The 14,985-nt window shown below is 31.4% G+C and overlaps 2 protein-coding genes across 3 annotated transcripts in view; one reads left to right on the top strand and one right to left on the bottom strand.

Moving 5' to 3' along the window:
• The first annotated feature begins 630 nt into the window (after positions 1–630).
• LOC113397129 (cytochrome P450 4g15-like) lies at positions 631–7,943 on the top strand. The gene is made up of 11 exons (XM_026635292.2): positions 631–740; positions 1,616–1,827; positions 2,049–2,246; positions 2,637–2,819; positions 4,519–4,588; positions 5,555–5,681; positions 5,767–5,953; positions 6,222–6,334; positions 6,513–6,750; positions 6,867–7,052; positions 7,598–7,943. The coding sequence occupies exons 2-11, from the start codon at positions 1,620–1,622 to the stop codon at positions 7,774–7,776; spliced, it is 1,689 nt and encodes a 562-aa protein (XP_026491077.2). The 5' UTR covers positions 631–740; positions 1,616–1,619; the 3' UTR covers positions 7,777–7,943.
• A 2,455-nt stretch (positions 7,944–10,398) lies between these two features.
• LOC113397131 (monocarboxylate transporter 13-like) overlaps positions 10,399–14,985 on the bottom strand; it is a 33,914-nt gene continuing 29,327 nt past the window's right edge. For both annotated transcript variants that reach the window (XM_026635296.2, XM_026635295.2), the window contains exons 6-9: positions 13,900–14,047; positions 13,512–13,656; positions 12,494–12,682; positions 10,399–11,848 (exon numbers count right to left, since the gene is read on the bottom strand). In XM_026635296.2, the coding sequence (XP_026491081.1) occupies positions 11,727–11,848; positions 12,494–12,682; positions 13,512–13,656; positions 13,900–14,047 (604 nt within the window). In that variant the 3' untranslated portion in view covers positions 10,399–11,726. The remainder of the gene's footprint in view (positions 11,849–12,493; positions 12,683–13,511; positions 13,657–13,899; positions 14,048–14,985) is intronic.

The raw sequence follows: 14,985 nt of genomic DNA, 5'->3' as shown, positions 1-14,985 counted from the left end.
AAATTAAAGTATTCCATTAAGGGACAGATTCAATAAATTGTTTTTTAAAAAAAAGAAACCAATAAAAGTTGTTTTGTACTTAAAGAGTTATTAAATTGTTACCCTGGGATACAGATTATATTTTTTTAATTTAGTTCAGGATACCCTACACTATTGCCATCTCACGCGTAGTCTATATTATGAAGCTATATTCTGGCGCGATCCAATGAACATAAATTAATCAATTTACGAGATTTTTTCTCAGAATTTGAACTATGAATTAAAATCAATGATCCCTCTTGGCTTTGAAAAGACACAATCATATATTATTATATAAAATCCCAAAATGCCCTTACACTAGCTTACTGTTATCTTTCCATCGTCGTAAGGTACACCTCCGACTTCCAGGTCCTCCTGAAATGGCAAAGTTCGCCATGGCCGGCAAGCACTCCGACGAGTACTGTGGACTCCAAGCACGTACCGAGGTCGTATCATCTGTCGATCGTGTCATATTTTTAAAAATATTTTCCACTGTTCCATTTTTAAAAATAAATATGTAAATCCAAACAAAAACATTAAAAATAATCTACAATCTTCGCCTTAACTACACTTATTTATTGCATATTAAAACAGAAGTTCTTAGCTGAGTTTATTATATAAAAAGTGCACAATATACAAGGTAAGTGTCTTTAGTTAAGTTTAGTGGTGATCAGTGGAGTGCGAAAGAGACATTTTGAGACAGTAAGGAAATAATATAACAGGTACTTTCAAATCAAATTTTATGAACCTTAAAATTCCTGACCTACATCGTGTAACAGACTTCCTAGTAATACTTCAAATTATAGACTTTTTACAAAATTTGTTAAAACTGTATTTTAATCTAGAATTGTTCTAATTTTTAATTGGTTTATCGATAAATAGTTAATTACTTAACACTAAGTGGTTTGCAAGTTGCATAAGTTAGTTGGTTGAGTTACAAAAAATTGGTGAACAAACTTATTCCACGGATAATAAATACAAATTAATATTTTTATAAAAAAATATAATATTCTACAAAAAAAAAAAGATTATAGAATTTATGAGAAAACCATTTTTTTTAATTTTCTCTTTTGAAAAAGTTTGTCTTCCGGACTTTGTTGTATTTATTTCTTTTAAAATATTCGTATGTAATATTTCAGTTTAAGTGCGCTATAAAATAAATTAAAATCTAAGTGATGAACGAGTTTTGACTAAAAGAAAAACATTTCAAAATTGGAACATATTTCATGCATCACACCAAGAAAATCTATCATTTGCAAAAAAAAAAAACAAGGCGTTTAATCGTCAGACAAATAAAAATAGGTTTTTTATGGAATATTTATTTAAAGCGTACATAAGCTACATCATAAGGCAATCAAAATCAAAATGTACTTTATTCAAGTAGGCTTTTACAAGCACTTTTGAATCTTCATTTAACAAACTATATTAAGTAAAGCTACCACCGGTTCGAAATGTAGATTCTACCGAGAGGAACCGGCAAGAAACTCAATAGTTACTTTTTCAACATCTAAAAATACAGTCGTGTTAGTTTAATGCAATATTATAATTATAGGATAAAATCGGCGGAATGTTGATAATTATATTTAATTTAATTTAGCAACATGTCGGTCGTCGACGACGTTAGCCCGTACACGCTGGATTCGACGAGATTGATCTTCTATCCACTCGTACTACTTGCAACTGGCCTGTGGCTGATATACAGATGGCAGCAACAGTCAAGACTCCACACACTAGGGAACAAGCTGCCTGGTCCATTACCAATTCCTGTATTTGGAAACGCTCTTTTGGCTTTTGGAAAAAAACCAGAAGGTAAGACTATGAACAAATACATCATCATATTTTAGGTCTTATAGGTGATATCCTATTTTTTTTCAGAAAGTTGTTGACAATTAATTTTATTTGATGTAACAATCATAGTATAAATTAGAACTAGCATTTTAAGTCCAGTGGACTTGTCTGTTAAACATTTGATAATAATATTAACAATATTTATAAATTAATAATAATGTTCAAATTTCTCCTAATAAAAGAACTCATAATAATGGCGTTGGAGTATGCAGAACAATACGGAACCGTAGTCCGAGGATGGCTTGGAACAAAGCTACTAATATTTTTGTCAGACCCCGACGACGTTGAAGTCATTCTGAACAGTCAAGTTCACATCGATAAGGCTTCAGAATACAGATTTTTCAAGCCATGGCTTGGTGAAGGTCTTTTAATCAGCTCAGGTACTTTGAAAGCAACTCAATTACTTAAGATATTATCATTATAATTTAATTTGGTACATCAAAAATTTGGTGCGAATTTTTACATAAATTTTAAAATTGTGTTACGTTACATTAGTTTTTTTTTTTTGGTACTATTATATTGTAATAGTTTACAATTTCTTTAATTGTTTACCAACAGTTATTGGGTAAATTTTTATGGGCAATATACCTCATGTTGTATTACAGAAACTTTTGTAATCAAAACGCCTTAAAAACACTAAAAGGTGCCAACTGCCCTTATGTGGTATGTGGGGAGCTTTAAAATTAATTGCAGTGAATAATTAATTTTTTTTTTTTTTCTAAATAATTAATTTTTTTTTTTTTTCTAAATAATTAATTTTCAATTTTTAGGTGAAAAATGGAGATCGCATCGTAAAATGATTGCTCCAACATTCCACATCAACATCCTCAAATCCTTCGTTGGTATCTTCAACCAAAACAGCAAGAATGTTGTCGAAAAAATGAGGACTGAAACGGGAAAAGTATTCGATGTCCACGACTACATGAGCGGTGTTACTGTCGACATTCTCTTAGGTAAGTCTATCTACTACGTTCGCTTTTCCACAAATTGTCAGCAGCAAGCTCCACCCTCGGGTGAAGAAGAGCTAACTAAGGGACGTTTTTTCGAATCGTAAAAGTCTCACATCTTATATAATACCTGGTGGAGGATTAGCTTAAGAAAGTGAAATAACAGAGTCTACCAAATCTATATTTCATGCAGCTCAGACATACATACTTTTGTATCGCTCGGTCCATACTGCACCGACCCCAAATAAACGGTCCAGGGTGACTTGGGTCAGCTCAGGGTTCCGTAATCCGGTTTTCTATTGATCTCACTATTTAATTTGTATATAATTTGTATATATGTATGTGTACGCGTAACTTGATTTGACAAATATTCTAATTCCCTCTATTGATTTGATACGTAATAAAATGATATATATAGAACATATATATTTATGACATATTTATATCTTCTATTAATATTTTAGTAAGATAATTGAACTAATTTAAAACATTTAAGAAATATGAAAAATTGTAACTAAATTTTCTTGATTATGAAAGATGCATTACTATAAAAATGTAATTTACTTGAGAATTGTTAGATTTCAAATAATAAATACGTCATGTTTTTAAGTAAGAGTTTAAAAATTAAAGTAATTTAATTAGATTAAAATCAACTCTTCATTCGTTAGCGATATAAAATTATAAATAACTCGGTTACTGAGAAAAAAGTTCGTGTATTCAATAATAAAAATTATTTTTTTATATAAATATAATTATATTTATATACTATCCTCAAGATATAACGATAATATTTATTTCAACAAACAACAAATCGCTCAAAATTTCCAACACGTATTAATTTACACTACAAACCTAGAACACTTCATCGCAATAAATATGTAAATTAAAAAATTACCCGGCAAACTTTGCCCTTTTTCATACAATTATATTTACATACGAATAAATAAACATTAAGCTGTTTTAATTATTAACTTCGTTCTATATTTTTTATTGATTTATGTAATTCGAATTAAATATAAACAACATGAATCAAACGCAAGGAACTACGAACGATTCCGTAATTAAGTCTCAATTCAAGAATTTACACGCCGTATTTATAAAATTACACAATTCCCTTTGTGTTTTGATGATTGCGTTAATTTGGTATTTGAATATTCATTCATATTCATTTTATAATTATTAACGAAAGTTTTAACCAAGCTCGTCTTGTACCTGTCAGAAGTTATATTGAAGAATTTAATGAATTTAAAACAGCTTTTATCGAAAATTATGTAGATACTAAAATGACAATTGCTTATTACAAACGGTATGCTTGCCCTATTCTAGCGCTAAACAACAATAATTAGTATTGTTATGTTCTGGTTTGAAGGATGATTGACCCAGTGTAACTACAGGCACAAGCATAACTTAGTTCCCAAGGTTTGTGGGGCATTGGTGTTATGAGAAATGATTAAGATATCTTATATTACTAATGTCTAAGCAGAGGTGAATTACTATTAGATATTCTCATTTCAAGTCCACCTTCATGACGTAAAAAAACAGAATAATAATTCGTTAACGTAATTATATTAAATCTAACCTTATTTTAATTGAAACACTTTATAACCAAATTAAATGAAATTATTCTTGAGTAATATATTTTTTGTACACAGCCATCATATTATAATCAATTGTTGTTAAATTAAAATTGAACTTTATATTATAGAAACTGCAATGGGAATAACAAAGGACACGCAAGACGATGCCGGGTTTGACTACGCCATGGCGGTAATGAAGTAAGTGCTTAATGTACGGCTTCTGTACTTATCGTCGTAAGTCCTTTGAGTAGGGCAGAGTATATCGTGTAGCGCCATTGCGGTCTGATTTTGAATCGAAACACTGTTCTAGATATTGAAATAAACGACAATTAGATAACAGAAATGTCTGGGAATCGTTATATCTGAAACCCGTTTTTCGAGGACGTTCCCTCATGTGTTTCGTAGATCAGTGTTTATTAACAGCACAGAGTAAACTATTCTAGAAATTGGAAATTTATTTTCATCCTTAAAATGATTGGACATGACTAACGAGTCCAGGCCCTTGATAATGATCGTGGACTGAGTTGCAACGCATGTCTTTCAATAACGGGCACAATCTATCGAGTTAGCATGTTTCATAATTTGTGTTTTACTCCATCACGTGCTCAACCTGAAGCGAGATAACGTGAGGAAACCTACTGTGCCAGATAACGTTCTTATATCGTATCCCTACCAACCCGCAGTCATGTAGCTTGAAGGAATGAGCTCCAAATCTTCTGCTTAAAAGAGAAAGAGGTCACTAGCAGCAGATATAATACAAAACTTACTGGCTCTTACTCCACCTCTACTCTACTTTTCATCATTATTATGTACACCTATATACATATCTGTATATACGTAAAACCGTGCTTATTTATTTGTTACAGTTGGTTTTATATTAATTGATATCACGCTAGGTCATCGTCGTTTATATGAATACATGTAACTTGATTTACTATAATGTAAAATTATTTATTATTAAATGACTACTTAGAATTATATCACATATTTGATTGTCTCGTTAATATAGTGACTAGATATATGACTGCATATCCCAAGTCCTGGGTTCAAACCCTAGATCGGGCTGTTAAAATGTTATTGGAGTTTTATATAAAAGTTCTCAGTAACAGCCAGGAGTCTAGAGGTTTGCCATCGGAACCTTGTCTCATTTGTCCATGTTTCCAGGATGTGCGACATTATTCACCAAAGGCATTACAAGTTCTGGTTGCGGTTTGATTCTGTATTCAAGTTCACATCTTTCTTTGAGAAACAGAAAAAACTTCTTGGCATTATTCACGGACTGACTAACAAGGTAAGACATCTACTGACCATCGATATGAAATATCTGAAATACTATGAAAATTTCATTATAAATCAATTCATTATTTTTTATTTAGGTAATTAAGAATAAAAAAGAAATATACATACAAAATAAAGCAAAGGGTTTTATTCCACCGACCATTGAAGAAGTAACTAAAGACACTCCCGAAAATGATACTGGATTAGCTAATGTCAAAACTCTTGCTGATACAGTTTTCAAGGGCTACCGTGACGATTTGGACTTCAATGATGAAAACGATGTTGGTAAGTAATGGAAAGTATAATTGATTAATGCGAATTTCGTCGGTAATGTCGATGGAATTATTTTAATTCGTTGATTTACAAAATCATCTTAAGTATCTCAAATCGTCTACTATCCTAAAATCGACTGCAAAAAGATTTCTTTTAGGCTGAAATTTTTTTAGAACTACAAATAAGTCGACCAACTTTTTTGTAGTGCACAATTAGCACAGTATCTTTCGTATTAGAATTAATTTAAGCTTTACAGATCCGTAAAATAAATATTTTACAGGTGTAAAGAAACGTCTGGCTTTCTTGGATCTTATGATTGAATCTGCGCAAAATGGAACCAACAAAATAACAGACCACGAGATCAAAGAAGAGGTCGATACGATTATGTTTGAGGTGAATTTCGAAAGTTTTATGTAATACATTATAAAAGCTACAATAACTCAGTGGATGTAACACATGAATCTTAACCGATCGCGAGTTTTAATCTAGAAAAAACCACACATTTGTTGGAAATAAAGTACTTGTTTGAATAAATGGAAATGAAATAAAGTATATTTTGGTATATTTATAGGGTCACGACACAACTGCAGCTGGTTCTAGCTTCGTCCTGTGTCTCCTCGGTATCCACCAAGACATCCAGACTAGAGTTTACGATGAGCTGTATGGAATATTTGGTGATTCGGACCGCCCTTGTACTTTTGAAGACACGCTCCAAATGAAATATTTGGAAAGAGTCATTTTTGAATCTCTCAGGATGTACCCACCCGTACCACTTATCGCTAGGAAGTTAAAACGTGATGTCAAAATCGGTGCGTAAATAACTGAATAATATAACAATAAAATTATAAAGTATTCAGAAATACTATTTCCATATGGACAGTCATTAATAAAACATTAAATTCAAATGTATTGATTTTCCTTGCAGCAACCAAAAACTATGTTCTTCCGGCTGGAGCGACCGTTGTTATTGGACAATTCCAAATACATAGAAACCCAAAATACTACGCAAATCCTACCGTGTTCAATCCCGACAATTTCTTACCAGAAAATACTCAGAACAGGCATTATTACAGTTATATTCCATTCAGCGCTGGTCCCAGGAGTTGTGTGGGTACGTAGATAATTTTTTTACTAAAAAATAAAAAAATGCTCGTTTGAATAAGAGTTTAAAAATGAATTATTGCAATTTGGTTCCTGATTTTAATTCAACTTATCGTGTGATATTTTCGATCTGGTACATATAGAAGAATAATTTATCCAGGAAAGCAAAACAGAAATCGTAAACGAAAACCAATCACAAGCATCAGAGTAATAGCCACGTGCTATGACGTCACATGAATATTTTTGATACAAATTCTTAAATTTTCAAAACGCGTTAATATTTAAATTAAAATAATGCCATTAATTTCCAAAATAGATCCGCCTTTTTATACGGTAAGCGACGACAGCAGAACGAGTTTCATATATAAAACCATCAAATTAAATATTTATAGATTTCAAAGTGGACTTATGGCGCGTGCCTCATTGTATGATTTGAATTAGATAATAGTGATAAAATTTAAAATTTTACGTTCAAATATTTTTATAATTAATTAATTAAAATGTTTATTCATTAATGAATACATAATCATTAATTAATGAGTGTTTTAATTTAAGGTCGTAAGTACGCCATCTTGAAGTTGAAAATCTTGCTATCTACAATCCTCCGTAACTACAAGATGGTGTCAGACATAACCGAGGACCAGTTCGTGCTTCAAGCTGACATTATCCTCAAGAGGACTGACGGGTTCAGGGTTCAAATCGAACCGAGGAAGCGGATTCCGTCAACTGCTTAATAATATTTCATAATTTTTATTTTAACATTACTTATGTATTTGTGAGAACTAAACCACTAATGATAAATAACTATTGATATTTTTATTTTATATAATTGTTTTTATTCAGTCTAATAAGTGTTGTATTAACATATTTCTTTATATCACATTTAATACATATTAGAAATATTTGCATAAAATATACTTATTTTAATATTATAGAATTATATTATAAATAAATGTAAAGTTACGTTACGAAATAAAAAAAATATAAAATAAAAAAATTGTTCTTTTTATTTTAAAACTTGCTGTTACCCGCGGCTTTGCCCGCGTAGAATATGAATATATTTACAAATTAACTTAAAATGTTACGTTAATGTAATACCTCTTTGTACACCACATTGGTGTGTATTTCAGCCCTTAGGGTGGAATATCCAGAAACGCTTAAATGCGAATCAACACATATTGATTCGGTAGCCCAAAAATAAAATTTCGACCTTCTAACTTCAAAATGACAGACTTCCAGACTAACCTGAATACGAAATGTTAACACCTATTTTGCCCTTTAGGCCTAAAAGATCAAGAAACGCTTAAATACGTATCTACTCATTTTTAATCAGTAGCTCAAAAATAAAGTTTCATGCTTCCAGCTTCAAAAATGACGGTCTTCCAAACTATTCTATATACGAAATGTCAAACTCTATTTCTCCCCTTTGGCGTAAAATATCCAGAAACGCTTAAATACGTATCAAATCATTTTTAATCGGTATCCTAAAAATAATGTTTCATGTTTCTAACTTAAAAAATTCCATACGAACGCTCAACCCCTATTTCACCTATTTAGGGGTAGAATATCCAAAATTCCCTCCCGAGTGGGTGTCATGATATGTTATTTTATAAGTGTACAGCCTAAAATATAAGTTTTATGCTTCTAGTTCTAAAAATTCTAAACATGACAATACTTTCAACAACTTACAACCTTTCATCCCCCTTTTCAACCCTTTACAGCACTTTTTTCCAAATAAAAAGCCTATGTCCTTTCTCAGGCTCTAGACTATTTGTGTGCCAAATTTCATTTAAATCGGTCCAGTAGTTTTGGCGTGAAAGCGAGACAGACAGACAGAGTTACATTCGCATTTACAATATTAGTATGGAAGTATGGATTGTTATTTCAACCGCTAGAGAGCTTCCGATAATAACCGCGTCCGATCGCTGTTAAATTCAAAGTGCTACAGGGAGAACCGCGGCTTCCGACGCGCCTATAGCCCGCTCCCGCCGCCCCGGCCGGCCGGTACCACCGCAAAAGCTACGTTCCGCAAATTTTAAATTTATAATATCTTTAAAAATATTCATTTAAATCATATGCTGTAAAGAGCCATATAGATCAATTTTAAATCAACAATGTATTTATGTAAGGTATTTCATTGGATAAGGATTAATGCTGTATAGGTTAAAATCGCTTCGAAAATTAGCCAATATTTGTGGTAAAAAATAAATGACAAAAAAATGTTATTGTGGGTTATCACTAACAGATAGACACATACCATCGCGAACTTTTTTATAGACATTTTTGAGGTGTACAATTCTGTAGTACATTATTTTGATCTATCTAGTAGGGTTCAGCCGACGTTTACAATGTAAGCGCAAAAAATTTATAAATTTACGACATCACATTAGAAACTTTTAAAATTATCAGTGTTACTTAACTATATTGTCTATGTATTATATACAAAAACCTTCCTCTCGAATCACTCTATCTATTAAAATCAAAACCGCATCAAAATCCGTTGCGTAGTTTTAAAGATTTAAGCGTACAAAGGGACATAGGGACAGAGAAAGCGACTTTGTTTTATGTAAAGATAACAGAATTCTTTTTAAAAAATATGATAAGTACTGTAACGTTTTATGAGAACTCGTCGAAACAAACCAAATGAGCCTAAACAAGAAGGGTTTACCAGTAGCTTTTGAAGATTTTAGCCACGCCATCACTGTATTCGTCATCGAATCGCCGGATGGTAACAATACTTGATCAATAAATAATAAATATGATATATACTTTAACTTATCGTTTTGCAATGTAACAGCCAGTAAACCTTCCACTGGTAAAATAATGCCTTTCCTTCCTCTTAAGGAGAAGATTTGGTACTTATATCAATGCGCGTTTGATACAGATGTCGCAAAGTTTCATACAATACATAAAGTTCTCTTCGCAAAGTTTTTCTTCAACATCAAGACTTTCTAGATTTGCATACATGCCTCACTTGATTACCTACTTAGCAAGGATAACATTCAATCAAAACTTAAATATTAAAACAACGATACAATTCAACATATAAAATTTATATATTCCAAATAATATACATTTCATATAATTACATAGTCTGTTTTTTATAGAAGTCAAATTAAAATATATTGTTCGAGTTTTACAAAATACAAATCAGGTAGTTGTTTTAAATGATGTACGATCAAACTCGTTTTTGTTAACATGGCGCGTGCCTTATCAACATGTTTTCAAATTGTTGATCGATAAGATACATAATATAATATATTTATTATTTTTAATTATATTTATCAGTAAATAATCTAAATAATATCAGGAAGTGATAGTATAAAAATAACCAAATAAATGAATAATTTATAAAATTTAACTACATATTTACTAAAAGAAAGTGAATGATAAAATATCCAGAATAATAATAAAATAATAATCCAGCTTTTTAATATTCATTCACTCACTCGGACTGTTTTTGAATCACCGCTCAGAATTAAATCAGCTTTTTCATTTATTAATTTAAAAAAAGAAAAGATTTATTGAACGTACATACATTTCTAGTGACGTCATTGTTAATAATTAAAACAAAAGTAATTATTGAAATAAAAACATAGTCAGTGTCTAAAAAACAATGTGCCTTTTTTATTTAAATTTAACAAAAATAATAAAATTATTTTGTGATTTTTTTTCCAAATTTCAAATATAACGAAACGAATGATTTTTTAAACAAATGAGATGTACGTGAATTTTGCTTACTTAGTTATTGTTACTTAACTTAAAATAACAAGGTTACAATCAGATAACTTAAGTTATATATTTATCATTAAAGCTTTGATATATTTTTAGTGAACAATAAATTGTTTCAACAACAAAAATACAAAATTATGTTAACATTTATGTTTGCTAAAACTTGGCTAAAAATGTTTAAAAGTCATAATATCTTTTGTAAACAAACATATATCTAATTAAAATTTAATCTTATCTCTATTATTAATTATTTATTTTAATTTTATAAGTGAAGTAAAGTGGTCATAGAGTAAAAATAATACTATGATACGAAATTAATTAAAAATAGTGAACTTGACCCCCGTTTACAGATCCTTAGATTGAATGAGGAATGATGTTTTTTGATGAAGATATGATGTCTTTTGAATTCTAAGAACGACAGACTCACACAAAATTAAAAATCCTAAAAAGATTTTTTTAATTTAGAATATCGTCTTAATTTCACAATTACGTCGTGTCTCAAAATTGTGTAGTTTACAGGAGAGCGTAATTATTTTTATATAATTAATATCCATGTCATACTCACTATTATTTACGTCGTAACTCATTTATAACGTGCTTTTGAGATATCAATTGTATAAAGACAAAATACTGAAAGATACGACTATTTGCACTAATAGTGGCGATATTTTTGCACTACGTAATGGAGTGTTAACCAAATTTTAATTTCTGGGCGCTCTAATTACCAAAATGATACAATGCTTATGAAATATTGGCAGTTACGTATTCTCAAGATGGCGACTGACGCTCGCGAGAGAAAAACAAAATAATCAAAATGAAAGAATCGATTATAATAATACGATGTTTAAACAACCTCACTATTAATGTAACTCGTCTGGACTATTGTGCTTATAATTATTTCGATATTTGAACATCCATCCGACTTAGCCTATAACAATTACCTAATATAAGTTTAGGAGCTATGCTTACGGCTAACAAAATATTCTACCGTCCAAAGCACGATACAAACTAGACAACAGAAACTCATAGCTAGAAAACAATTGATATAACTGCCCGTTGTTTCGTAAATAACACCTGGAACGAAAAAAATTAAGTTAGTTTCTATACCATCACGAACTTACTAAACTACATAAGGTTTTCATCTGGCAAAGCATAGCGCAGACTATCATGCGACGATCACGCAAGGTTTCTGCAACTGCGCACTTGCATAAACAATTTTATTATACACGCAAATTTGCGTCACTGCGCACTACTCGTAAACGCGCCAAATACTGCAACTTACGCTTATGCTACGCTTGCTAATTTTTATTGAGAGAACCAACTATCTTTTTTATAATAAAAAGAAATATAGTTTTTAATGAAATTTCAACATCTTGACCAAAAATAACCGATTTCTAATTTTTCATCAAATATAAATGTCCAGACAAACAAAACATCTTAATCGGTTTATAAATGTCGGAGCTCTGGGGGTAAATAACATAATTTAAAAAAATAAATGCAATCGAGTGCATATAACCTCTTTTTCTTTGAAGTCGGTTAAAGTTAATACAATACGCTATTGTTTAGTCTAGTTGGGAAACCTCGATCGCGCTTTCTTACAAAAGTAATATCTAAAATATGGGATGGTACTAAGTATTCCGTCGACATTGTGTGAAAAATGCTACCAGTGTAAACGCTTGGTAATTTTTAAAATGGAAAAGACCCGAGTCGGTTTCTTACCTATTAACGGATCAGCCATCAACATTAAAAATCCTGAAAACAGTATATGCAGCGCCAAAGCAGCCGGGAAACGGTCTGGCGCCGCGCTGACCAAGACCAAAGGAAACAGGACTTGTACTGAACACCTGACCAGGCCAGAAACGGCCGTGATCGCGATCACGAAGTTCAGATTGTCAGACGATACGAGAGCTGAAATAGGAGAAAATATTTGTATTAAGACAATTTTATTTGTCATCAGGAACTTGTTACTCTACCAATTATCTGAGCTTGTCGCTTTCAACTCTACTCATTCTCAGAAACTCCTATCCTGCACATATCGTTCCTCACAGAGTCCATCGCTCCTATATCCAGTGTTTCTCTTGCTTTATTGTCCACATTCTCACTTCATGCAATATGACATTCACCTCTTTACATTAAATATCCCTGTCAGTATAATCGATTTGAAACAATCAATGCTAAAGTATATTTTGTATAAGAAATGATTTAATGAACATTCTTTTGTTAACCAGCGATTTGAATATGCGCCGTCACAAGCATGTATAAATAATCAATTATTTTTTTGTTATGACTGTATTAATGAATCGTATATAATAGACTTCTATCGCTCTAGTTTCGTTCTTAGGATCATTGGATTAAATCGTTCAACTACGGAATAGAGATATTCTTTAGTAAATGAAGTGACTGTCGCGTTCTAGCTTATAGGGCTGCAAATCCAGAGATCCAACTCAAACCGATACACAGTTATTACGTTTTGTCTTCGTCAAAAAATTCTCATGGACTTTTCGAAGTTTGGAAGTTAGAAGTGTTAACAATGCTACGGTACATCATGGAGCACGTCAAGTTTTCTTCGTATGCTTGAATATTAAGAATACACTTATGTACTCCTGCGCAATTGTCTATCCTCCGTTCTCTCATCCAAACCAATAAATCAATTCACTCGGGGGCCTTCGTCAATGTTGTAAACATTATGATTATTTTATTTGCATCTGTATATCGGTATAAGTTTAATGAGACGTACCTACTCGTAGAACCATAGTCACACAAGTACCGGCGAAGAAGAGTTTTTTACTATCTACATTATAAAAATATGTAAACACTGCGAGGCAGAATCTTGCCGCCAGATCGGCAATCGCCCCAATCATTACACACGTCGCGACTTGCATCTGTAAAAGTTAAATTAATATTAAAATACATATTAACACAAAAACACACGCACATCACATTCACAGCACTGAATGCATCAATTTGTAATGTATTTCGCTGCTGGGTATTGACCTCATCGACAAACTACAGACGTTTGATTCGTCATAGCTTCGGTAACCATGAGGCTTGAGATATTCCATTATTGTTGTACGTTTATTTAAAAAAAAAGAAACAGTATAATATATACATATATATCTGCTAACCTGTGAGTATCCGTATGAAAATAGCAACATTGGCTCCATAGCTAAGTATGTAACATCAGAAACAAAGGCGAACCCGAGTCCGATCAAAGTGCTCACAAAACGGGGATCCTTCAGTAAGTCCAATTCGACGTTCTCATATATTACTTTGCTAAAATATATACAATACCAATAAATTAATATTTCATGAAGAAGAAAAAATATTGCTATAGGTACACCAAAACTTAAAATATGTCATCCATAATGTCCAGCTAAATTCAAGAAACGATTCGTTTTGATTACGGATAGTAGAATACCAGGCGTAAATCAAAAGCGTTTCAATAAAAAACTTTGAGTAAGTTTTAAAGTATATGACGTTAAAACTTATAGAAACGAACGCTTACTGATCAGGACCGATCCTAGCATAAGACCATCACTTGAATTTAGTAAAGGACACTTAACTTCGTGGATTGTTCAAATACGATAATTGATAAATACTTACTGATATATATACAAAATATAAATACATATTATTAATAAATGATTAATAATATCATAATGTAAGTATCTATAATAAATTGCGCTCAAAATATTCTTTATTCGTGTAGGCTTAAGGCAATGTTGAATCGTAAGCGTTGCCACCGGTTCGGAATGTGGATTTTCTCAAGAAGAACCGGCATGAAATAAAATGGATACCGTTTTTTTTTAAATTATAAATATATAAATATCTATAAACGACACAGAACTACTTAATTTGTAGGTACACGAGATACAGCAATTATTCGATCCATGTGTTCTTATTATTTTCTTATTTTAACAACAAATTTATTTATTGGGAGTTAACGAATGTGAATTCGACATTTTATTCATTTATATGTTTTTCTATTGTGCAATAAACAATAAATGTTTTCATTTTCAACAAAAGATTTAAATATATTAATAATATTGAATTAATTTAAGGATAAATGTTACCAACCGTCTTGTTTTTCCAAGACACGTCCTGATTTTGTGTGTCCTGGGATATTCTGGACAGCTGATTAGGTCATGTATTATAATATATTCGCGACAGTTTTGGGATCCTTACGTTACGTACTCAGCTCGCGAGTGTTC

Source organism: Vanessa tameamea, chromosome 3 (assembly GCF_037043105.1).
Source record: "Vanessa tameamea isolate UH-Manoa-2023 chromosome 3, ilVanTame1 primary haplotype, whole genome shotgun sequence".
In the NCBI taxonomy this organism is placed as follows: domain Eukaryota; kingdom Metazoa; phylum Arthropoda; class Insecta; order Lepidoptera; family Nymphalidae; genus Vanessa; species Vanessa tameamea.
This window is presented reverse-complemented; position numbering and strand designations above follow the sequence as displayed.

Excerpts from the sequence above, each read along its gene's own strand:
- LOC113397129 (XM_026635292.2), top strand. The coding sequence starts at position 1,620 with ATGTCGGTCGTCGACGACGTTAGCCCGTACACGCTGGATTCGACGAGA. Across the intron at positions 6,751-6,866 it reads AAAACGTGATGTCAAAATCG|CAACCAAAAACTATGTTCTT; the intron begins GTGCGTAAATAA and ends TTTTCCTTGCAG. Across the intron at positions 7,053-7,597 it reads TGGTCCCAGGAGTTGTGTGG|GTCGTAAGTACGCCATCTTG; the intron begins GTACGTAGATAA and ends TTTTAATTTAAG.